We start from the raw sequence: 20,982 nt of genomic DNA, 5'->3' as shown, positions 1-20,982 counted from the left end.
ACATCCACGTTTAACATGAGAATGGCAACAGCTTAGTAGTTGTCGTTGCTGCCAAATCCACCAGAGCCTCCGCGCTTCTCGCGGCCTCTCTCTTCCAAGCCTTCGTTTCCAAAGGCTGAACCAACCTCTGTAGTTAAATTAGCAAATATTCAAATATCGATGAAAATTGGTATAGCAATGATCTTGTAGAGACCAGAGTATCAAGGATCTATAGACCAAGGTGGTCCTAGGGTAGGAATAGGGGTAAGACTTACTCTCTAGCACCTTGCCAGTAAGGCTATCTCCCTTGTTGCTGGAACCGTACGAGTTGTTGTTACTGGACCCGTAGGAATCGTTGTCCTTCGATCCATACGAGTTGGAGCTGTTGTCGTTCGAACCATAGCTGTTAGAGTTGCTGGACCCGTAAGAATCGTTGTTGCTAGAGCCGTTGTTGCGGTTGTTGGAGGAACCGTAGCTGCTGTCATCGTTCTTAGATGAGCCGTACGAGTTCTCATTGTCTTGGCGGTTGTTGCTGGATCCATAGCTGTCACTGTTGTCGTTGGATCCATACGAACTGGTGTTGTTGTTTCGGCCAGTGTTGCTTGAGCCATAGCTGTCGTTGTTGCTTGAGCCGTAGCTATCTTTGTTGCTGGAGCCATACGAGTCGTTGTTGCTAGAGCCGTACGAATCGTTGTTGTTCTTGGACCCAGATGTGTTGGAGGAGCCGTAGCTGTTGTCATTGTCACGGCTGGAACCGTATGAGTCGTTGTTGTCTCGGCGAGACGACCCATACGAGCTATCATTGCCATTGTTTCGGGAGGACCCGTAAGAGTCGTTGTTGCCACTGCCGTAGCTGGACTGTTCCAATGTCATGTCAGCCACGCCATTGATGATAATAGATCTCGAGCATACTTACGTCGTTGTTGTCGTTGTAAGACATATTGAGAGTTGGTGAGTTTGATTAGGTATGGATTAAAGTGAACTGTGTAGATTAAGCTATAGGGATATACACGAGACAGGAAGATCGATGGTAGACAAAGCCGGGAGAGGGGTAATTATATAGAACAGACACAAGCTAAGAAGTTGGAGGCCTTCGAAGAACAAGCTTCCTCAACTCGGTTGAGGGGAGCTCTAGAAAGGAGCTCATCTTGGAGCTACGAGGTACGTCACCGGATGCCTCCCAATAGATCAAAGAGCTATGGCTAGGTTCGGCGAAGGCGAGGGCGCCATGGTGGATCTTGGACTATCCGGGTGTGCTCAGCGGGATTCAAAGCCAAGTAATGGTTCCCCCAGCTGGGAGTTCCCGGTATATAGTCACCGATTTCAGCTCCTTGCATCCTTACTCGTGGACAGCTGCATAATAGGGAGCAGGTTTGAAAGGAGGTCGACCAGTCGTATCAACGAATGTGCACACACAAGAAGTAGCTCAGCTAACTAAATGGCTTCGTCATTTTCTAAAGGCATGGCGGCATATAACTAGTGGCGTGTTTTGTCGTGACAAGATGTCTCGTTTCTTGTACCTTCTAGATCGTGTGGGATTTTCCAATATTTCCCTTTTAGGCAAGTTAGCTCATAGAACCGCACACGCATTTGGCGCCCTCCGATCAAACTTATTAGCTGAAATTACCGGTGCTAATAGTCGATACTTGACCGCTGTCGGCAGGTCGGAATAGCAAACATGGATAGACCCATTGCGTCAATTTGGAACATACATACTCGATACATTGTAAAAATCTACTCCATATTTTGATCTCAGTCCTCACTGTAACGTCGTCTCACAAAGCATGGCACTGTCCCAAACGTCATAGGTGATGTAGGGAGATTTGTGATGTCGCTCAGCCCCGACTGGTGGGGGGCAGCTCCAATAGATTCTCGACTATAATCAAGCTAAGCTGTGTCTGTGCCAAGAAAATCCAGGGGTATCGTCCCTGTTCGGATCGCGCAAGTTACTGGAAATCCGATGAGATCGGACCCATCAGCTTCTTTTGTCGGAATACTTGATCGTATCCTTTCACCATGTACGGCTCATGAGGATTGAAGTCGTCGTATTTTACCCCGCTTACGTCAAAAGCAAAGACAAGTCAGGATTGATGTTAAACATCAGGATTCGGGAGAGCGGGAATAAGGTGGAGCGCATGTTGTGCACATAGAGACAGCCACTATAAGGCGCTGTCTTAGATGTCTTTAAACCCACCACTAGAAGACACAGTAGCGTACACATGTTGCGCTAGGCGATCCCCAAACAGAGCATATCCTTCCTGTCGACGCATGTTGTCTGGAATAGATGTAGCAGATTATTACTTAGGCACATATTTGAGTCAAAGCAGAATCTTGTCAGGTGTCGTAGCACGTCTTTTTCCTGTCGCTGTCGACTAATTTGATAGGTATCGAATATTTCTGGTAAAGATATGAATCTTTTCTTCGAATGTCTATAAGCATCTAATCAGAGAGGCTCCCTCGTGCAACATCAAGCGCCCCAGATGTGTTCCTATGACTCCGTGTCAGATGCTCCGTTCCGCGCTACACATAAATGCTATCTAAGTATGAACAAGTCTTTAAAACCCGTCCTTGCCGAGCGACGCTCCTATATGCCCTAGAGCCTTGCTTGGACGACCCTCGAGGTGCGCGTTTCTAATGACCTGGTCTATAGGGGTATCAATCAATGCACATGCACCTCTCGTACCCTGAGGGATATCTCCCACGTAACAATACCACTAGCTCTCATACCGCCAATAAAGCAGGTAACAGCACACTGTACCGTAGAGCTAGAAAAATGACGATCAGAAGTCCGGTGCCACCGAGCTTCATAAAATCCCGTCATGCATCACGATAATGTTGCCTCAGCTCCACTAGCTCGGACGACACCATCACCGCTTGTGGCAGGGACCTCAATAGGCTTATTTCGAACCTTCTGGGTCAACGCTACCATCTCCTTGAGCATGAGCTCTCGAGTACTACGAGTAAGCTCGTCAACATCCTCAGATTTCAGTCCGACGGTAGAAATAGGGTCAAGGACTACGGATTATCAGCGTTAACTCCACCGAGGACGTAAGAGGCGAATGCTAATTACCTTTCATAGGGATCTTCCCCGACTTAAATGTCAGGCCCTTAATGTAGAGCACGTGCGAGTAGTTGGCCACCACCACCGGAACAATTGGCACGCCAGCTTGGACGGCCAGATGAAAAGCTCCCTTCTTGAAGGGTAAGAGGTCAGGTTCTTTCGAGTAACTACGAGTGCCTTCGGGGAACATGTAGACGCTCTGTTTTCGCTCCTGGATCTCCTTGGCGGCACCAGCCATCGCGCCTCTTGCGTCTTTCGAGTTCTTCCTATCAATGAAGATAGTGCCGCTTAACGACATGAACCATCCTAGGAACGGCACGTTCTTCAACGCCTTCTTCGCCGTCACGCTGCAGTATTTAGGGAACATGCACCCGAGCATGAGGACATCTAACTCAGTTTGATGGTTCCCGATGAAAACGGCCGGCCGTACTGTCTCGAGGTATCGGTTCGGGTCGATGACCTCGAAAGTGACACCGGTGGTGGCGGCCATTATATATTTAAAAGCACGTGCGGTAGTCCATTGCGCAATCTGTTCGCGACCAAGTATTCTTAATATTATAGATGCTACGGCTCCGTAGATGGCGCATATTATTAGGGAGATGTAGGCGGCGAGGGTTCGGGCTGCGAAGCCCGCTACGGGCAGGACGGAAGAGAGCATGTATAAGGCGAGAACGAGGGTGGTGTAACCCCCGATGAAGTAGGTTAGGATGGAGAGGAAGGACATGCTGCCCTAGACATTGGCGAGTCGTCGTAAATATAGGTCGGAGATCTTCGAAGGGTCAAGTTCTTAAAGGTCGGATGGACTATACTATAGGACGATGTGCTGGAAGATGTGCTGGAGGATGTGCTGGAGGATGTGCTGGACGTTGTGCTGGATGTGGCAGGTATCGGCGAATAAATTTGTGATATACACTTGTGACAAGAGTTAAGTCAGGTTGCGCTTGCTGTTACGGTCACTTTCATAGTCATAGGACCATTGGTGTGCCATCCTCACATTGGAGGATATTGCGTAGAGTAGACTTTGGCAAAATATTTCCAGGTGGCAGGTTATTTTCTCACCGACAACTAGAAAGCCGTGATTTGTTGAGGGGGAACCGTACCTAGGTACATGCGCTAGTGAACTCTAACACGTCCACGGGTCCTAAAAAAAATCCACATGGCGCATGTGATTCAACCCCACAAACTCTTATCTGATAGACTATGCATCAAACGAGGGCTTATATGCGAGGTACCTGAGTTTAATTCCCATTTTAATTCTCAATTGCTACCCTTCCGTTGTCATCCCGAGGTCATCTCCAACCTATCTACCGTACTATAGTAATCGCAATTATCAGTGGATAAGACTGCTAAAGACAAGATAGCAACGCTAGTAAGAAATACGCATAACGCTTTGCCCTTCAAAGTCTGATAGTTCCAGGGCTATGATTACTACGCCTGGTCTCCCCCATCCTTTATGGCTTTAAACCCCCAACACTTAAGTAGAGGCACGGCTGACTCGATTTGCCATTCCTGAAGGCAAACCTGGAACTCCCAGTCGGCTTCGTCTCCCGTTTGTCTAGGCACTACACTTATTTCTCCGTGAGGGTCATTCATCCACGGCCTGCGTATGAATTTCGCTCTCCCGTCATCGGGTTCGGACCCGGTACCCGGAATGCCGAAAGAGATATCCGCGCCAACCCCAACATCGATCAACCTGGTACCAGATTTGCAGCAATGAAGTGCGTCTTCCGCTATCTCCTGGATTTCCATAGGTGTCCTGAGGCTGTTCAAATACGTTAACCGATGTCGAACGTAAGTGTCGTTCATTGCTTCAATGGCTCTGCGAGTGTACATGGCAGCAAGTGAAAACAGCTCTATAGACTCCTCGAAGAAATACTCATCATCTCCGCTAGTCGCCATGATTTCATCGCCATTTCTAATCAAAACGACAGATGCCGCAGACATATTGCCAAAGTATGAATGGTCGAGGGACGGTAATAACTCATCGCGGACATTGAGTTCGATATGTAGTCTTGATTCTCTGTTTGGTGCCACTGCGTCGATTTGTCCTGCTCGAACGATCTCCGTCCAGATTATGCCTACAAGACAATCGACTATTCTCACGTAATCATAGATCTGATTTTGGCGAAGGTGATGGATGAGCTTACCAGTCCATTCGACGGCTCTCGCCCAATCCATTACGAAGATGTAGTTTGAAGGACGATCTTCATGTGCTGTTATCCCATTTGTAACACTGTTGCAGACTGTCCATTCTGGAAAGTCCTGGAGGTCCCCAACGTCCCCAGGGGAAATATATTCAGAAATATCGGGGGCTTGGTACTCTAAGCGACCCACAACGTATCAGTTAATTGCAGCACCAGTATACTGATCGATAACTGAACACATACCTGAAGGAGGCTCCTCGAGACGCTGAATACCTTGGCAAAATATTTTAAGAAAATTAGCAATTGACCAATCATCCGTGACGGAGTGGTGGAAGGCGAAACAAAGGACCAGACCACCGCTTTGGAGGAAGTTTGCCTGCAGGGTGAAAACTGGCTGCCATAAGGAGGGATCCGGATTCAGGGGGGCTGCGCAAAATTCTTCCGGTTTAAAGTGACACACAGGCATGTAGTGACTACACAAGTTCTCGTAGTTGTCCCAATCGTCCTCGTAGAGCTTGTATTTAAATATTTCTTTGACCTTTTCTGAGTCAATGGTATCGCCGTAATACAATTGGAGGTTCTCGTCGACAGAATCGGGCAAAACCCCGAGCTTTCCGGCGAGGAAGGGATAATGCCTAAGAGCATATTCAACACCCCGTTGAATGGAGTCGATAGCCTCGCGGATAGGGAGTTCTGAGGTATCTGGAAAATCGAAGATATACATCCAACGAATATACTGTCGAGGTGCTGTCGACCTTTAGCGCTAGTTTATGTTGTAGGAATAAAGGTTAACAGTACCGGATTGATCAACTGCAGTCAAAGGATGAGTGCGATTTAGGCCTGCAGGGGGCCCCGAGTGTTGGCTCGGATTATCGCCTGTAATGCCATTCGTCGTGCCATCCATCGTGTTCGACTATCAAAATGACTTAGGCGCAGCTAATGATGGGGGGTAATGTGGACAGTAAAGTATATAGGAGACAGTCGACATCGACGACGTCGTATCCAATGTTTCTAAAAACACTATCGAATAGTGAACTTCTGTAAAAAAGAGATCCTCATGGGCGAAATCCACGGGTGTCCGATGGAAACGAGTCTACGAAATGATACCACTACATAGACGACATAACTAAACGGTAGCTATTTCCCCTTACGTCAACATCAATACGTCAATTAGTTGGATGAGGGATTACATCTAGGAAATAGCATTCCTTTGATAGAGAGGATGAGTCGAGAATCATATTGGCAAGTACGTCTGGTGATGAACATAGGTATTTAACGTGGATCTAATGAAATCTCACAAGGAATAGAGGGCAGCTTCATGTTACGAACAATCTTGTAGACGTATCTGACAACCCCAAGTCGTAGAAGACATGACTTCCTGTACGTTATTTGAACGACCGTAGTATAATTGAATCTAGGTACATATATGATGTAAACAAGCACTAATATAATATGCATGTCATGGAGTATGGTGACTTACTAATTAAACGAGCGATATGCTAGTCGAGAAGAGCTATTACCTAGATCTATTATCTCCGAAATCTATCATGATATTTGAAGCTGTGATCACGACTGCAAAACACGCCGACTCTCTTTCACTCCAACAATCTCATTCATATACGTACCATTGTCATAGAATTTTCATAGCTTAATAAGCTACCTAGATAACTCCTCGGGTCGAAAAGAGTTAACAAAAGCTTGGCAAAGACGGGGTAGAATGTCGGGGTTTGACTCGCTATTCGTATAAAAGTGGCTTCGTTTCACCGAGGTCTCGGATAACCGTCCTATTCTCTATTTGGCATCACGGACATTGCTGAACATATCATCTCGACGAGCCGGACGGGGAAGACGGGAGCGAACATGAAAAATTGGTCATAATCAAGCGGTGATCACTTCTAGGCCATAAACTAATAACGTACGATGCCGCACAGCTCGGGGCAGGTTAGTGGATTACGCGCAGTTGCGGCACGTGGATCGTGAAACCAATTCCTGTTTAGGTAAGAAAGCTCGCTCTTGACCAATAGGATAAATCGTGTGCGAGAAATTACAACATCGAAGTTCCTCAAGGTTCTAAGGCTGGAAGGTTTCCTGCAGCGATGCAGCGATAGTGACAGGCACCTAGGCGGGGCGAATGCGGGACCCCGAGGCTCCGAGGGGATGAACACATTTTTATGCTACAGACAGTATATACTGTAGTTTTATACGGTGGTCCTTACTATACGCGAGTATTCGCTTAGTCTTGTCGTGTCGTACGGGTTTCGCCCCAACTTGGGGGAGCTAACTGAATATTATTTCGTGCCTCTTACGTTAGCAGCGCTAGATCCAACGATTTTCGGACATGCACGTTTCGGTAGATTTTGTTTACCAATCAGATCTTGTCAATCTGTCATCAAGTTTCGGGGGACTTTAGGGGACTTCGCATCCACTGTAAATAAACCAAATTAAAGTACAAAGCTTTCCGATGAACTACCTAGGTAAACTGAAGATGTTGACTTGAGTTACATGTCAGGATATTTGAATTCAATTGATAGAATATATTGATACCTACATAATTAATACCTGTGTGGATTAGGTTTATGTAGTTACTGAAAGTAACTCCAACAGTAACACGGCTTTATACTCAATCTTGTATGTGACAATACGTACCGCACCTTCTATGCTACCTAGTAGGCGTTATACCCCACCATATCCTAGGCAGATACAATAGACACCGCCCTAAAAGATTTAGTACATAAATCGTATCCTCTTCTTAATCACCCACCATTGAACCCTCTTTTTCCTTCCAAGTGTTTTGCCCCAATCAATTGGTAAGACAGGTTTGGATTTTCTTGTTGATCGCCGTTCACCATGGACGCTGTCCTTCGCCAGTCTAAGGCCATGTGCCCCTTCTTGAAGAAGGCCTCCCCCGCCACCCTCCGCGCTCTGTCTACCTCGACTCGTCCCCAAACTTCTCCATGCGGTGGCACCATCTCCAAGTTGCAGCTGCTCGGCCAGCGCTGTCCTGTCATGGGCAAGGCGCTGGCCATCCAGTCTGCTAGAGTTGGCAGGGCCCCAGTTAGTAGTGCTACTACTGTTGCGGCCGGAATTCGTCACCATTCCGTTTCGTCAAAGCCGGGTAGAGCCAGGATCCATACCACCCGCTCTCAAGAAGCTAGGGCTGTCGACACCTCTGTGTTCCCTCGCGAATCAGGTACGGACCCTTCTCCAAAAGCTACTACTATACTTAAGAGCCAATGACTCACAATTCTCTCCAGTCCAATTCCCACCAGCCGTCCACGTTAATCGCAAAGCCAATGCGCCTGGAGAACATCGTGGCGCAAACGGAAAATTCGATTACAATGGCTTCTATCAGCGAGAGCTCGACAAGAAACACAAGGACAAGTCATACCGTTACTTCAACAATATCAATAGGCTGGCCAAGGAGTTCCCTCAGGCTCACGGGGCCAAGAGGGAGGAGCGGGTAACGGTGTGGTGTTCCAATGACTATCTGGGAATGGGCCGGAACCCTCAGGTTTTGCAACAGATGCACGAGACCCTTGACGAATATGGTGCCGGTGCAGGCGGGACGAGAAATATCTCCGGTCACAACAAACATGCCGTTGAACTCGAGGGAACTATAGCAAAGCTGCACTCTAAGGAGGCAGCTCTTGTCTTTAGTTCCTGTTACGTCGCTAACGATGCGACTCTTGCGACCCTTGGGAGCAAGCTACCGGACTGTGTTATTTTATCCGACAGTCTGAATCACGCATCCATGATCCAGGGCATTCGCCATTCTGGAACCAACAAGATCGTCTTCAAACATAATGATTTAGAAGATCTCGAAGCTAAATTGGCTTCTCTGCCGATCGATGTTCCTAAGATCATCGCATTCGAGTCCGTTTACAGCATGTGCGGCTCAATTGGCCCTATTGAAGGGATTTGTGATCTCGCCGATAAATATGGTGCTATCACATTCCTCGATGAAGTTCACGCAGTCGGCATGTATGGGCCTAGCGGTGCCGGCGTTGCTGAGCATCTTGATTTCGAGGCCCACCGACAGGGCAAACCCCAAGGAACTATTATGGACCGGATAGATATTATAACCGGGACCCTTGGCAAGGCGTATGGATGTGTTGGTGGTTACATTGCGGGAAGCGCAAAGCTCGTGGATATGATTCGATCCCTTGCTCCAGGCTTCATTTTCACGACCTCTCTCCCACCGGCTACTATGGCTGGTGCTAGAGCTGCCATCGAATATCAGATGGGTTATAATGGAGACAGAAGACTCCAGCAACTTCACACACGTGCTGTTAAAGAAGCATTAGATGCCAGGGACATCCCCGTCATTCCTAATCCTTCACATATTGTTCCAATTTTAGTCGGCAACGCTGAGCTTGCGAAACAAGCCTCAGATATGCTGCTAAACGATTACCAGATTTATGTGCAGTCTATTAACTACCCAACTGTACCGGTTGGTCAGGAGCGCTTAAGAATCACTCCTACCCCAGGCCACACGAAGGAATATCGTGATCAACTCGTCGACGCTGTCGATGAGATTTGGTCAAAACTTGGTATCAAGCGGACCTCCGAGTGGGCGGCTGAAGGCGGCTTCATTGGTGTTGGTGAAGCCGGGATCGGCGCCCAGGATCCTCTCTGGACTGATGAACAACTCGGAATCGATCAAGAAGTCGCCAAGGAGATCAAGAAGACAAAGCCAGCCAATGGCTTCATGGAAACTCTTCTCGAACGCGAGAACTTGGGTAAGGCCGTGAGCACTACCGCCTGATTGCAATCTTAAGTCTCACTGGAGACGGATACACATCGCAAAAGGGGAGCTCATCGGACCTAAACCACGTTCTTTCGAGCGTAACGGGAGATTTGACAAGACTGCGATCTTCACATTTGATTTGATTCGAACTTTAACTCGTGCTGTGAGGACTCTTGAGTCCTACACGGCATCGCAGTGAATTATATAACTCGGCCTAATGGCATTCAAATAACAATAGAATCAGCGCCATCTCGACATTCGAATGGATAACGCTCATTGAACTTCAAATGGTCCCTCGAGAACTTGCCTAATTGTGAAATTCGGTGTGGATTTGTTTCGATATTTCTTGTCATATATGATGGAAGTCCATCAGCTTTGGGGATGCTAATCATCGATATTAGTTGTATGACGCATTTATTCCTTTTCCCAATTACAAAACGACTCAAGTCCGGCTAATACGTCCCAACGGAGGTCGATTCACGTTAGGGCGTGCTCAGAATCAGCCAGTCCATGACCTTAGAAGTTATCAAGAACTCCTAAAACAGTCGATAGAGGTTAGTTCTTACCAATATCACCACTAACGGTAGTAGTTCCAATTTTAGACTTGGAGCCCCCCTTTACGAGAGGCTAGAATCAGCTTCTCGCGCGCGGAGAGTAATCAGTGGCTAAATATACATGTAATTCGGTGAAGAGGATCTCCCCTCGTCTATTTACCCGTTCTTGGCTTGGAAATCGTTAATCTGAATAGTCTCATGTACCCCACAACCAAAATGCGGAGGTGACATTTTTAGGGAGCTTAACACGACGACCGCGTGGGCTTCGAAGCAAATCGGTTACTTCCCCAAGCGTTACGGACGGACGATGGCAGTCTACGGTGCATACAAATATTACCGCTATAATATGATAACGGTCTAGAACGAGACATGTCAATTAGTATGGGTTAGCCGGCAAATATCGATCATGCCGGTCTTTACCTCGCTTGGAGTCTCTGGTAAAGTTCTAGACTGATAAAAAAGGGGAAGCCTCTCTATGCTCAGTGTATATTCTAGCTACGAAGCAGCTATAGATATCGCTTTAAGATACCGAAAATGAAACTAACAGATCTAATCGCCTTCGCCGACGCCCTACCTCTCGCATTGGCAGTGCCGTCATGGCTCCCAGTCAACCGGCGCCAGGCCGGCTCGACCATTACTGTCGATCTATCAAAGACGTACCAGACGATCGACGGGTTCGGCTGCAGCTTCGCCTTCCAGCGGGCCAACCTGATCACCAACATGTCGGACAAGACCAAGCAGCGCGAGCTCCTGGACCTGCTCTTCAACACAACATCCGGCGCCGCCTGCGCCTCCGGCTGTTGAGAGCGAGGTGAGTAGGAGGGGTTGGCTGTTTGGTTGATGTGGTGCCGGATGCTGCGTGCTCGAGGGTTGGTTTAAAAGGGTTATCTTGAGCAGTACATATCTACTTCTATGAATGAAATTCAAGCATACTGATCTCTCAAATTGTAATGCTTTGTCATGAGACACATACGGTAAAGGGCCCCTCTCCTATCTAGCTAAGTATGTAGATAGTATGGGATCAGTAGTTCCAGCCTTCCCAAAACACACCCTATATTCGACTAAGCAAGCCCCCCAAAACCCCCTTTGAACTCTCGCTCCTCCTTAACCAACTTCACAATCTCCTTGAACTCCGGGATCCCGGCGTCGCCCATACACTCATACAGCCAACTCTCGCTCGTCGTCACAATCACGCCCGCGGCCCTGAGCCGCGCCAGCGCGAGGGGGACCTCCTCGTCATCGCAGCTGCTGACGCCGTCGGCCAGGACATAGACCCTGTGACCGCGCGCGAGCAGGTCGAGCGCCGTCTGCGTGACGCAGATGTGGCTCTCGATGCCGACGATGGCCACCTCGCGCTGCTGCTTCTTCTCGGGCGGCAGCACTTCGGGGAACCGCGCCGCGACCTCGGGAACGCGCAGCATGCTGAACGCCGTCTTGTCCGCGCTCACCTCTGCTGTCGCTGCTAATAGGTCCGCGAGCTCGGATACCGTCGCCCCCAGCCGCGCCCCGTTCTGCGTCGTCACGTACGCGGGTATCTTGAGGATCTGGGCCGCGCGCAGGACTTTTTGCGCTGTGAGGATGCTGCGGGGTGGGTTCGTGTTAGTGGCTAGCACTTAGGCCTTATGTAGACAAGAAGGAGGAAAAGGAGGAAAAGGGGGGAGAAGAGGGGTGTAGAGGCGTTGGGCAAACGGATGAATTGCTTGGTAGGATTCCTAGGTGTCGTACATCTCGTCGAAATGCCAGATGGCAGGGCGGAACTTCTCCTGCATATCACAGACGCTGCGTATTTCTGTATGTTAATTTTACTTTACATATAAGACATTGATAGTTCCTTTATTGAGATGAACTGACAAGACTGCCGGGTTTTCTGAAAGCTGTTAGTCTCACTTTTCTCTCATCTCTTCTCCCTGCTTGCTTTATGTCACTCACGGAAGTGCCTCTGCGGACTAGCTGCCATGATGGTGGTACTGAACGATTTTTGACCGCAATGGTGAGAATAAGGAGCGATTGGACGTGTCCGAAGCCCCCTGACAAACGTAGAGGTCGTCACTCTCATCAAAGTCATTAGAATTAGCTGTTTAAAATACCTCGCTTGTCCAGATATCAATGCAGATGAGGTGAGCTTAAAATATAGACAAAGATGAGGTTCCCGAACTTTGAGCGAAAATAGCGAGAATTAGTACGTTGTAAGTACCTACTAATAGCGGATGCGGGGCATGGGGAAGAGCGGGAGCGGGGATACCTAGCGCAGTTGTACTATGGATAACTTATCTAGGGTTGGCATTTTTACTATAGTACGTATAGTAACTATACGTATAGTTGTATTGTACTATACCGTATTTTAACCTCGCTATATGTATGGCGGAACGGATAAACGCATCGGCCCCGCTTATACAGGGGTTATCCACTTATCACATACGTACAAATCCACTAAAAAGTACCTAGGTATTTCCCGTTGCACTTATTTTCAATTGAACTGCTCCCGATCGCATTCAATTAATTCAATTTATTTACTCGAATAATAAGCTTTATAATAAAACTATAATAAAACCAAGTCCTTGTTAATGTTAAATTATTAGTCAAACTGTACAAAACGCGTTGTTTTGGTAGTAAAGCCCACTATACAACACTATACCGCTTACTATACGTGATTTATATGGTATAGTTAGGTATAGTGTTGTATTGTGCAACTATACGGTATAGTAGTGCTACTATACCAAAAATACCCATCACTAAACTTATCGATATCCGAGGTATACTCCTATACATTTCCTACGTGTATGCATATGTATCCACGATTCGCTGCGAATGGAGTTGTTTTGGACGTTCAGATAGGTGTGATGCCAGGTGAATTATGAACCTTGGGAAGCTATTACCAAAAAGGGGATTTGGGGAGTTAAGATATCCAAACGTCTACACAATCCCAACAAAGAAAGACATTAAGATATCACCGACACCTTAGCTCTCTTAAACCATTCGAGATGCCCCTTAACCGTAGCTTTCCTCACATTATGTAGCTCGTCAATAAACGCCGGGACGAAGGTGCCCGGGCCCTTGACATCCTCTCTCTCCGCCGCAATTTCCGCCGCGATACCGTAGTACACTGTACCGGCTATCACGGCAGAGAGCTTATCATTCGGATGTGCCGCCACCATAGCAGATATCGTTGTGCCGAGGCAGCAGCCCGTTCCCGTCACCATGCCTAGGTACTCGTGGCCGTTCTCGATCGCGAACACTGTTTCCCCGGCCGAGACCAGGTCCGTCTTACCAGTCATCACGACGATGTGTTTGCGGAGCTTAGCCAGCTCCTTAATCGCGGAAGCAAGCTCTTGGAGATTTTGACCGTCGGACCCGCTGTCGACGCCCCGTTGCTGAATGTTGGATCCCCCGGGCACACAGGATAGGATCTCCGACTGGTTGCCTTTGAGCACGTCCACATAACCTCCTCCGAAGATGGTTTTGACAGCTGATCTCCTAACCGCAGTAGCGCCGGCGCTATACGATCTTGTTAATGCGTTTGATCATCCAGGCCGATATTAATGCACTCACCCAACGGGATCAAATACCACAGGCAGCCCGACATCATTATATGCTTTCAGCGCCTTCAAATAATTCTTCAACCCGTCTGGCGTGACCGTACCCATATTAATGACCAGCGCGCCGCCTAGTTTTGCTAGGTCCGCGGCCTCTTCGCCGTAATTAGCCATGATAGGACTGGCGCCAACGCTTAGAGCGACATTAGCGGCGAAGTTCTGGACCACAAGGTTGGTCATGTTATGCGAAAGCGGCTTTCTGGTGTGGACCGCCTTGATGATGTCCGGTACGAGGGCTAGCAGCTCCTGAGGTGACCTCTTCTGTTGCTTGGATGTCGCAAGCGCGTTTGCGAACGGAGTTTTCCTCGTCTTTATTAGTTTATAGAGGCGATTCGCAGCCCATTCCGGAGTTTCGGCAGCCATGATGGCGCTGACGACTGCGACGCCATCGAGAGATCTCCCGTTTGCTGTGCTCTGCCATACCACGCGACCCACGTTAGATTCGTTGATGCCGCCGATACATACCGTTTTCACTGGCCACTTCTCGGTCTCGATTTTGAGCAGAATCTCCTGAAGGCCTTCCACACCTATAATACTCTTTGTGTTCTGTTTCCTATACATTTGTTAGGGTCCATTGCGTAAATTGTGACTTGGCCTGAGGGTTCTCACGTAGGCGTAGCAAACACAGTCCCGATCCCCAAATAATCTGCGCCCCATTTGACCGCGGTCTCTACTTCGGCAAGATTGCTCACAGTAACGCCGATGATGGCATCTTCCCCAAGGATTTTTCTAGCAGTATGTAGGTCTATATTTTCCTCTGGTTAACTAAAGTCCTTTCTAACTCATGTCCAACTATTCGTGTTTTAAAACGATGAAACTGAGGAATATTACCTAAATCATCCTGTCCGATATGCACACCCTCGCAGCCGACTGCCAGTGCAACATCTACGCGGTCGTTGATGAGGAGTGGGACTTTGTATTTCTTGGTGATCTCGTGTAGCTTCCGGGCTGTCGACACGAGCACACCTGTATCACTTGTTTTATCCCGATATTGCACGACAGTGACGTCGCCCCTTAACGCTTCTTCAACGACTTGGCATAAATCTCTGCCCCGAAGATAGTTAGGCGACGAGTCTGTCACTAAGTATAGCGTGTAGTCGACATCGTGTTTCGACATCTTCGAACTGACTGGTGGCGAGACTTCTATGACGTCGCGGCCATTTGTGAATTGTGCAGTTCCAAGTTCTAGGTCTGTACCTAGCTGCTAAGATTAGGACTCTAGTATGTCACTAGCGGGGTTGGCGGCGGACTATTCCCTGTTCCTATAGGCTGCTCCCATCCTATCGGATCGATACTACCAGGTAGTTCGGCAGGTACAGCATATAATATTACATGTACATAGTAGGTAGCTCCTAACCTACGGGAACTTGAGGGCTTATAAGATGCAAGCCTTAACCTAGATTTCTTAGTATGAGTACCTGAGGTCACATCGGCCCCGGATAGATATCATGATTGATGTAACTTATTTGACTTGCTCTTTTCATTGTTTTTCTTTAATCATGTTTCTACCTACAGGTAAGTAGAATCACTGTGATCCTAGCAGAATATCAAAACGCAAACATGACGATCCATCATCAAGCATCACCCCGTTATCATGGAGGTCACTTCCGTGCAAGAGTAGGCTTTCACTACTCAGCTGCCGCTGTCGGCGTTCTTGGCTTGCCCGACTGACTCATCCACGAGAAAGCTGAAGCGCTACCGATAGGATTCGACGACGTGCGAGGTGTCCCAGATACGCTTCGGCTCTCGCGAGTAGCCCCGGTTGGCTTTGTCTCAGCGCTCCCGATTGGCATTCGCTTCGAGTCCCACCGGAGCGTAGCGCTTCCGATACTGGCGTTGTCCGCTCCGCCTTGGCTCTTGCGTCGTAGCTCGCCATTGCTTCTGGGTGGTGGAGCCGGTTCGTAGGAGGCCCCTGTTCGAGCTGATGACGACGTCGACTTCATCGGCTTCAAGACCTTCATGTTCCGGCTCCCACGTCCAGCAGGCTGGTATCCACTCAGCGGAGTGCTCTCCTTTTGCTCGTTACCATTGAGTGCAGGGCCATGGCGCCATGAATTCCAGATGCTCCCCGTGGCAGAGGTTCGGCGAACGCTATCGCCTGAAGCGTCACTTGACTGGACTTGGGATCCCTTCACGCTAGATTCCGAAGTACCAACTTCTTTAAACTGCCTCTCGCTCTCACCGCCGCTTTCTGACACGGTACTTGTCGCAGCCGTAGCGGCTTGCTGACTCGCTTGTTCCGAAGACGGTGATGTTAGCACTCGGGTTTCGTCCTCATCACGTAATTCTTTTGTCTGGGGCCTATCCGATTGTACAGATGCTGAGGTTTGTGGTTTAGTCTCGGTTAAGACGAACGGGCGGGCAGTCGCATTTAGCTTCGGCTTTTCCGGGAAGATCGCCATCGTACGAATGTGTTTAAACACTCCGTTATCTTCGGGGCGTACGAAGGGGACAGATAGCTTCTCGCGCTCGCTACCGTAGAGAGTCATACGGTTTTGTGAGAACAGAACATCAGCTGAATGCTCCCTCAACGCCTCGCTACCAATGAAGATACGGATGGCCTTCCTGGCTTCGGCATTATCGGGTTGATCCATTCCCGCCACTTCGAACGTGCACGTTAGACTGGGCATCTGTGGTGCTGGGCTCATTCCTCGAGAACTTGGCTGAGATACGGTAGCTTCCGTCAAGTAGACCGGTAAGCGGATTCGATGAACACCATCCAGATCGCGGTGAATATCGTCCACCAGATCTAATTCCTTGATTAACGAAAATTCGACTACTGACTTTTGCGACCCGGTGCAGACATCTGCGTAGAGGAGAGTGTCATGAGCAAAATTAGCAGTAAGCCAGCAACGGATGATGGAAGGCACTGAACCCAACACAAACAGACTCGGGGGCGGCTCCGGAACGCCAATTGGAGAGTCGTCGTCCTGACCGCCAGGTGTGAACGTCGTGTCTATACCCAGGCTACTTCCGTGGCCAGAGGCAACGGAGTGATGAGAATGGATCGAGTGTACTGAATGGCCGGCTGAACTATGTCTACCATCTGATTTATGAGACAGCGAGCGTTCCATCATGTTATGATTGCCAAGGCCACTGCCTGGCCTAATTGGACCGAAATCTCCTGAATGGCGACCGTTCTGTGCCCAACTTGAACCTTGAAGCGCACTCTCGTCGAAGCGAACACTATTCGCCCTAGAAGCTGCGCCACGTCTCATAGGCTCATCCTCGGCGTCCAGGTGTAGACTACCTAGTAGACTCTGACCCTGCTCCTCGAAGTCGTCGAACATCTCGCTCGAGGGAATCTGGAGCGGTCCTAAGTAGATTCTGTTAGAACTTGCTTTGACCATGGAAAATTGGAGAAGGGGTAATCTAACCATGCTGTGGCGTGCCACTCAGAGCACTGGGAAAAGGCGAGTTCCAGACGGACTTGATCGCGGCATCGTCAGCCTGGCGCTTTTCTAATCGCGAAAGTCTTTCGGCATGGCTGTTCTGTATCATTTGCATCTGCTTGACGTCCATATGGACAGTGTAGAGTTCGTCACGAGAGACCGGGAAGCGAGAATCCATGCCCACCCGGGTTAACAACAGCGCCACAATCCCAACAGGTAATCAATAGAGGTGGACAATTAAACAGCTAAGATTAGGTCTGGTAGAAGCGAAGATTAAGTTGGCCAAGGAATCTCAATTGTAGGTCGGACGCAACGGAATAGAATGGTTTACGTCGAAGGGGCCTAGGAAGCCTACTTCTAGCATTGGATCGGGGGGCGTCGTGTAAAGCTGTAGCTCATCGACTTGTGTATAGCTCTGAAGAACGGTGCTTTGCGGCGTAATCGTTTTCTCGTTTCAGCCGTTGCGACCTCTATCCTTGATATATGAAAGATGAGGTCCACCACCGCCTCCTCATCGCAGAGGACCAGATGGCCACCTTGCGAATCACCGTATAGGGGCAGTGGTTCTCTCGTTCAAATTTATGATATCTGATATTTATTGGGGTAGCTGCTCAAGATCGAAACACGATGGCTTCCGGCGGATAGTTGGAATGTATGAGACGGTGAGACGACGGTAACGCGTAATCCCGATCAAGTAGTCCTTTGGTAGAAGGGTTTTCGACGAATTTCTTCGCAGTCGAGAAGGGCAAGGGAATTCTCGTAGCACCAGAACGGCTTCGACGTAGTAAGAATATATTACAATCACAAGCTAAGGTTACACGCCAATTGAACACTTTTCTTCAAATAGACGATGTTAGGTAGGCCTAGTTGGCGGTGGCGACAGGAGTTCGAAAAGGATCTACGGGGTGGAGGCTTTTTTAGTAATCGAGGGTCGACGTCAGAGAAGGCGACTGAGGAAGAGGAAGAGAAAGGGAGCACAGTTCGATCGGACTTCCAAGTTTCAGAACAACACAAGGGCGGGATGAATTGTTATATTGGTGGGGGTACAATAGAAGGATGACTATCAAGATAATTGGGCTATGACTTTGTGAGAAGAGGTACAAAGGAAGACAGAGGTAGTGGGTGGGTGGTTGAAGAATGATCTGTTATGTGCTTCTGAGAAAAGGCGGATGGGTTGGTTAGATATCGAAAATCGAGGTGAAGGTTGATTAGTATGGTGCGGTCGTAGGTAACGTATTCTTACAAAAAGAAGTAGTGGTCCCAGGTCCCATAGGCTCATACTAGGTAGGCAATTAGCAGTGGCCCGTTCACGTTCGCGGGCACTTCTCCACCGTCGAATTCCTTTTAGCTGCTTAGCGTGCATCAACTTCTTGTGCGTACCTACCACATTCTGCACATTCTACACCTTTGTGTGTAGGTATGTACCTAGTACAGACCTTGTGCTACGTCGCTGATAGGCTTATATCCATTTACCTAGGTACACCTAGGATGTCCACAGATGTTTCCTGATGCACTGACCAAGCGGTAGGCTGAGTGGTAGCGCAATAGAGACCCTAGCAGCCCTAGGTAGGCCCTAGACTAGGAACGCAGGGAACGCCACCACAAGATCTCCGACTAAACTTGACCCAATGGATCTTGTTCAATTCTCCTAATGCAATATCCCGTATGCATGCTTTATATTACTCAACCAAGAATTTGGCAAGCATTACTAGGCTCCCAACCTTCTATAACAATCCACCAGTTCAGTTTGACTCATATACCCATGGCTCTCATTGCGTTTGAGTACCTATATGTCAGCTACTATGCCATAATAACAAGAATACCTAGACTCCGATAGGCCCTTGTATGAGCGATTATAGTGTTCCGGGGTTCAACACACGCCACTCTGGAAACACCGTTTGTCCCGGTGGGAATGGACCAATGTGCGGCTTGACAATATCAAAGAAGACCTGATATGCCACCCCGCTCATGTGCAACCCGTCTGGTAAAAGCTGCTCTAAGGCGCCTCGTTTGCCTTTGGGATACCCCAAAGGAGGCCCGCTCGCATCGAAGTCCGTAGTCAAGGAGACGGCTTTGTCTAATATTGCTTTCTGAAGATCGACGAGCACAACACCGGGGATCTCTGCTGCCACCTTTCTAGCTGTTTCGGAAAAGGAAGCGCTGACAGCTGCTTGCCGAACCGCTTGCGCGTGGCCTGCGGCCAGGTCGAGCTCGGTAATTCGGATCTCGTCGATTGGCGGAGGTGTGACCAGCAGAATCTTAGGGCTGTGAGCTTTTATATGATCATGGTTCAAGATCTTAATTAAGTTATCCTTGTATTGGTCGATTGGAACTCCTTGAGTATTCGTCGGAACAGGGAGACACGCATCATTCGCACCCAACAGCACCAGCTAAAAGACACAATGGTTAGAAACCACAGACAAGCTTTTGCTTAACCCGAGTAAATACAGAACAGATAAGATACCAAGGTCCCAAGGTCGTCGTCATAATCTTATCACTCACAAGGTACTCTATCTTAGGGTTTGACGGCGACGGCGGCAAGAATATCTGAGGAAGATATTCCAAGGCATTCTTGGTATTCCAGCCAGAAAAGCCTCTGTTTACCACATCTAGATATCGTATGCAATCTAGAAACCAGTTAGATGCATTATGTCTAGTTGTTCAGGGGCTGTGTAGTCATACGATTCTGTAAAGCCCCCTGAAACGAGAAGCCATCTTGAACTGCGCTAGACTGCTGGAAGAGCGAGTCCCCAAACAGGACTAACTGGTTATACGGTCTCTATAACACATGAATTAGCCCTTAACTGAAATCCACCGACGGCCAACCCGCAAGAAAATAGTTCTTTGCGTGTTATTCACGTAGGCATACTTACAGCCATATTCTAAGATCTTGCGGAGAGAAGTAGACAGGTCAGATTCTCGGAAGTGGCTGAGACTATGAAGGAGTTGGAACGACCCGCGCACATAAACCTCTGAGCTGCTGGACCAGTTGAAACTAAAATAGTGGAAAGACTGGTGAGGGGACCATGTCCGCTCACCCGTACACTTGCATAGCTACATAAAATAGTAGGTACGGCCCGATCGATTACCTACTTACGGAAGTATTTCCACCGAATGTGTTGGAACTATAAAGGTACAAGCCAATCAGGGGTTAGGAATATAAAGCTTCCCACGATCGTCGCCGCATAATTCAGGACCTCGGCCTCGCAGCCTCGACAATCATATACTAAGCTAGGCAGGTATTTATATTCTAATTGCATTAACTAAGTGCTGAAGAGTAGGAGGCTCGAGAAGAATTCACTCTTATCCCATCCCCTTTAATGCCTAGGCGCGCTACTGTAATAATTAGCTTTTTGGATATTCGAAGTATATGTCGTAGGTCTAGTAGGTAGCAAAGCGGCTAGGATAGGCTTTAATTATACGCATGTAAGTGTAGATCCACCTAGAGACCTACATCTCTTTAGTAGATCCAATATAGCCATTTCCAATCTTCAATACTATGAGAAAATATC

The 20,982-nt window shown here is 48.4% G+C and overlaps 9 protein-coding genes across 9 annotated transcripts; 2 read left to right on the top strand and 7 right to left on the bottom strand.

Annotated features, from left to right (window-relative positions):
- Window positions 1-32: 32 nt before the first annotated feature.
- Window positions 33-919, bottom strand: F4807DRAFT_457960 (uncharacterized protein; the record flags this gene model as incomplete). The annotated part of the gene is made up of 3 exons (XM_048001125.1): window positions 33-127; window positions 255-837; window positions 896-919. The coding sequence occupies 3 exons, from the start codon at window positions 917-919 to the stop codon at window positions 33-35; spliced, it is 702 nt and encodes a 233-aa protein (XP_047856985.1).
- Window positions 920-2,803: 1,884 nt separating this feature from the next.
- On the bottom strand, window positions 2,804-3,764 carry F4807DRAFT_457959 (acyltransferase-domain-containing protein; the record flags this gene model as incomplete). The annotated part of the gene is made up of 2 exons (XM_048001124.1): window positions 2,804-2,994; window positions 3,050-3,764. 2 exons carry the CDS (start codon window positions 3,762-3,764, stop codon window positions 2,804-2,806), a joined length of 906 nt encoding a protein of 301 aa, XP_047856984.1.
- Window positions 3,765-4,468: 704 nt separating this feature from the next.
- F4807DRAFT_457958 (uncharacterized protein) lies at window positions 4,469-6,088 on the bottom strand (the record flags this gene model as incomplete). The annotated part of the gene is made up of 3 exons (XM_048001123.1): window positions 4,469-5,361; window positions 5,428-5,931; window positions 5,983-6,088. 3 exons carry the CDS (start codon window positions 6,086-6,088, stop codon window positions 4,469-4,471), a joined length of 1,503 nt encoding a protein of 500 aa, XP_047856983.1.
- A 1,565-nt stretch (window positions 6,089-7,653) lies between these two features.
- Window positions 7,654-10,052, top strand: F4807DRAFT_372114 (tetrapyrrole biosynthesis, 5-aminolevulinic acid synthase). Its single transcript, XM_047995691.1, has 2 exons — window positions 7,654-8,374; window positions 8,439-10,052. The coding sequence occupies exons 1-2, from the start codon at window positions 8,032-8,034 to the stop codon at window positions 9,947-9,949; spliced, it is 1,854 nt and encodes a 617-aa protein (XP_047856982.1). The 5' UTR covers window positions 7,654-8,031; the 3' UTR covers window positions 9,950-10,052.
- Window positions 10,053-10,891: 839 nt separating this feature from the next.
- F4807DRAFT_457956 (uncharacterized protein) lies at window positions 10,892-11,289 on the top strand (the record flags this gene model as incomplete). The annotated part of the gene is made up of 2 exons (XM_048001122.1): window positions 10,892-10,922; window positions 11,033-11,289. 2 exons carry the CDS (start codon window positions 10,892-10,894, stop codon window positions 11,287-11,289), a joined length of 288 nt encoding a protein of 95 aa, XP_047856981.1.
- Window positions 11,290-11,417: 128 nt separating this feature from the next.
- Window positions 11,418-12,694, bottom strand: F4807DRAFT_372046 (Isochorismatase hydrolase). Its single transcript, XM_047995690.1, has 4 exons — window positions 12,415-12,694; window positions 12,337-12,352; window positions 12,211-12,264; window positions 11,418-12,066 (listed from the first exon to the last, which is right to left on the bottom strand). Exons 1-4 carry the CDS (start codon window positions 12,548-12,550, stop codon window positions 11,547-11,549), a joined length of 726 nt encoding a protein of 241 aa, XP_047856980.1. The 5' UTR covers window positions 12,551-12,694; the 3' UTR covers window positions 11,418-11,546.
- A 376-nt stretch (window positions 12,695-13,070) lies between these two features.
- Window positions 13,071-15,317, bottom strand: F4807DRAFT_416211 (TMP-TENI-domain-containing protein). The gene is made up of 4 exons (XM_047997115.1): window positions 14,910-15,317; window positions 14,688-14,823; window positions 14,035-14,631; window positions 13,071-13,980 (listed from the first exon to the last, which is right to left on the bottom strand). Exons 1-4 carry the CDS (start codon window positions 15,193-15,195, stop codon window positions 13,425-13,427), a joined length of 1,575 nt encoding a protein of 524 aa, XP_047856979.1. The 5' UTR covers window positions 15,196-15,317; the 3' UTR covers window positions 13,071-13,424.
- Window positions 15,318-15,372: 55 nt separating this feature from the next.
- F4807DRAFT_371943 (uncharacterized protein) lies at window positions 15,373-18,090 on the bottom strand. Its single transcript, XM_047995689.1, has 2 exons — window positions 17,456-18,090; window positions 15,373-17,394 (listed from the first exon to the last, which is right to left on the bottom strand). Exons 1-2 carry the CDS (start codon window positions 17,646-17,648, stop codon window positions 15,707-15,709), a joined length of 1,881 nt encoding a protein of 626 aa, XP_047856978.1. The 5' UTR covers window positions 17,649-18,090; the 3' UTR covers window positions 15,373-15,706.
- Window positions 18,091-19,315: 1,225 nt separating this feature from the next.
- F4807DRAFT_371940 (SGNH hydrolase) lies at window positions 19,316-20,543 on the bottom strand. The gene is made up of 4 exons (XM_047995688.1): window positions 20,344-20,543; window positions 20,153-20,249; window positions 19,973-20,097; window positions 19,316-19,860 (listed from the first exon to the last, which is right to left on the bottom strand). Exons 1-4 carry the CDS (start codon window positions 20,347-20,349, stop codon window positions 19,324-19,326), a joined length of 765 nt encoding a protein of 254 aa, XP_047856977.1. The 5' UTR covers window positions 20,350-20,543; the 3' UTR covers window positions 19,316-19,323.
- Between the last annotated feature and the right edge of the window lie 439 nt (window positions 20,544-20,982).

This window comes from Annulohypoxylon truncatum (genome assembly GCF_022578515.1).
Source record: "Annulohypoxylon truncatum strain CBS 140777 unplaced genomic scaffold F4807scaffold_7, whole genome shotgun sequence".
Classification (NCBI taxonomy): Eukaryota; Fungi; Ascomycota; class Sordariomycetes; order Xylariales; family Hypoxylaceae; genus Annulohypoxylon; species Annulohypoxylon truncatum.
Note: the sequence above shows the minus strand (reverse complement) of the source record. Positions and strands in the feature narration are given on the sequence as shown.

Excerpts from the sequence above, each read along its gene's own strand:
- F4807DRAFT_372114 (XM_047995691.1), top strand. The coding sequence starts at position 8,032 with ATGGACGCTGTCCTTCGCCAGTCTAAGGCCATGTGCCCCTTCTTGAAG. Across the intron at positions 8,375-8,438 it reads TGTGTTCCCTCGCGAATCAG|TCCAATTCCCACCAGCCGTC; the intron begins GTACGGACCCTT and ends AATTCTCTCCAG.
- F4807DRAFT_372046 (XM_047995690.1), bottom strand. The coding sequence starts at position 12,550 with ATGACTTTGATGAGAGTGACGACCTCTACGTTTGTCAGGGGGCTTCGG. Across the intron at positions 12,067-12,210 it reads ATCTGGCATTTCGACGAGAT|CATCCTCACAGCGCAAAAAG; the intron begins GTACGACACCTA and ends CCCACCCCGCAG.
- F4807DRAFT_416211 (XM_047997115.1), bottom strand. The coding sequence starts at position 15,195 with ATGTCGAAACACGATGTCGACTACACGCTATACTTAGTGACAGACTCG. Across the intron at positions 14,632-14,687 it reads ACTGTGTTTGCTACGCCTAC|GAAACAGAACACAAAGAGTA; the intron begins GTGAGAACCCTC and ends ACAAATGTATAG. Across the intron at positions 13,981-14,034 it reads GTGGTATTTGATCCCGTTGG|CGCCGGCGCTACTGCGGTTA; the intron begins GTGAGTGCATTA and ends AAGATCGTATAG.
- F4807DRAFT_371943 (XM_047995689.1), bottom strand. The coding sequence starts at position 17,648 with ATGGATTCTCGCTTCCCGGTCTCTCGTGACGAACTCTACACTGTCCAT. Across the intron at positions 17,395-17,455 it reads GAGTGGCACGCCACAGCATG|GACCGCTCCAGATTCCCTCG; the intron begins GTTAGATTACCC and ends GAATCTACTTAG.
- F4807DRAFT_371940 (XM_047995688.1), bottom strand. Across the intron at positions 20,098-20,152 it reads TCAGGGGGCTTTACAGAATC|ATTGCATACGATATCTAGAT; the intron begins GTATGACTACAC and ends ACTGGTTTCTAG. Across the intron at positions 19,861-19,972 it reads ACCCTAAGATAGAGTACCTT|CTGGTGCTGTTGGGTGCGAA; the intron begins GTGAGTGATAAG and ends TGTGTCTTTTAG.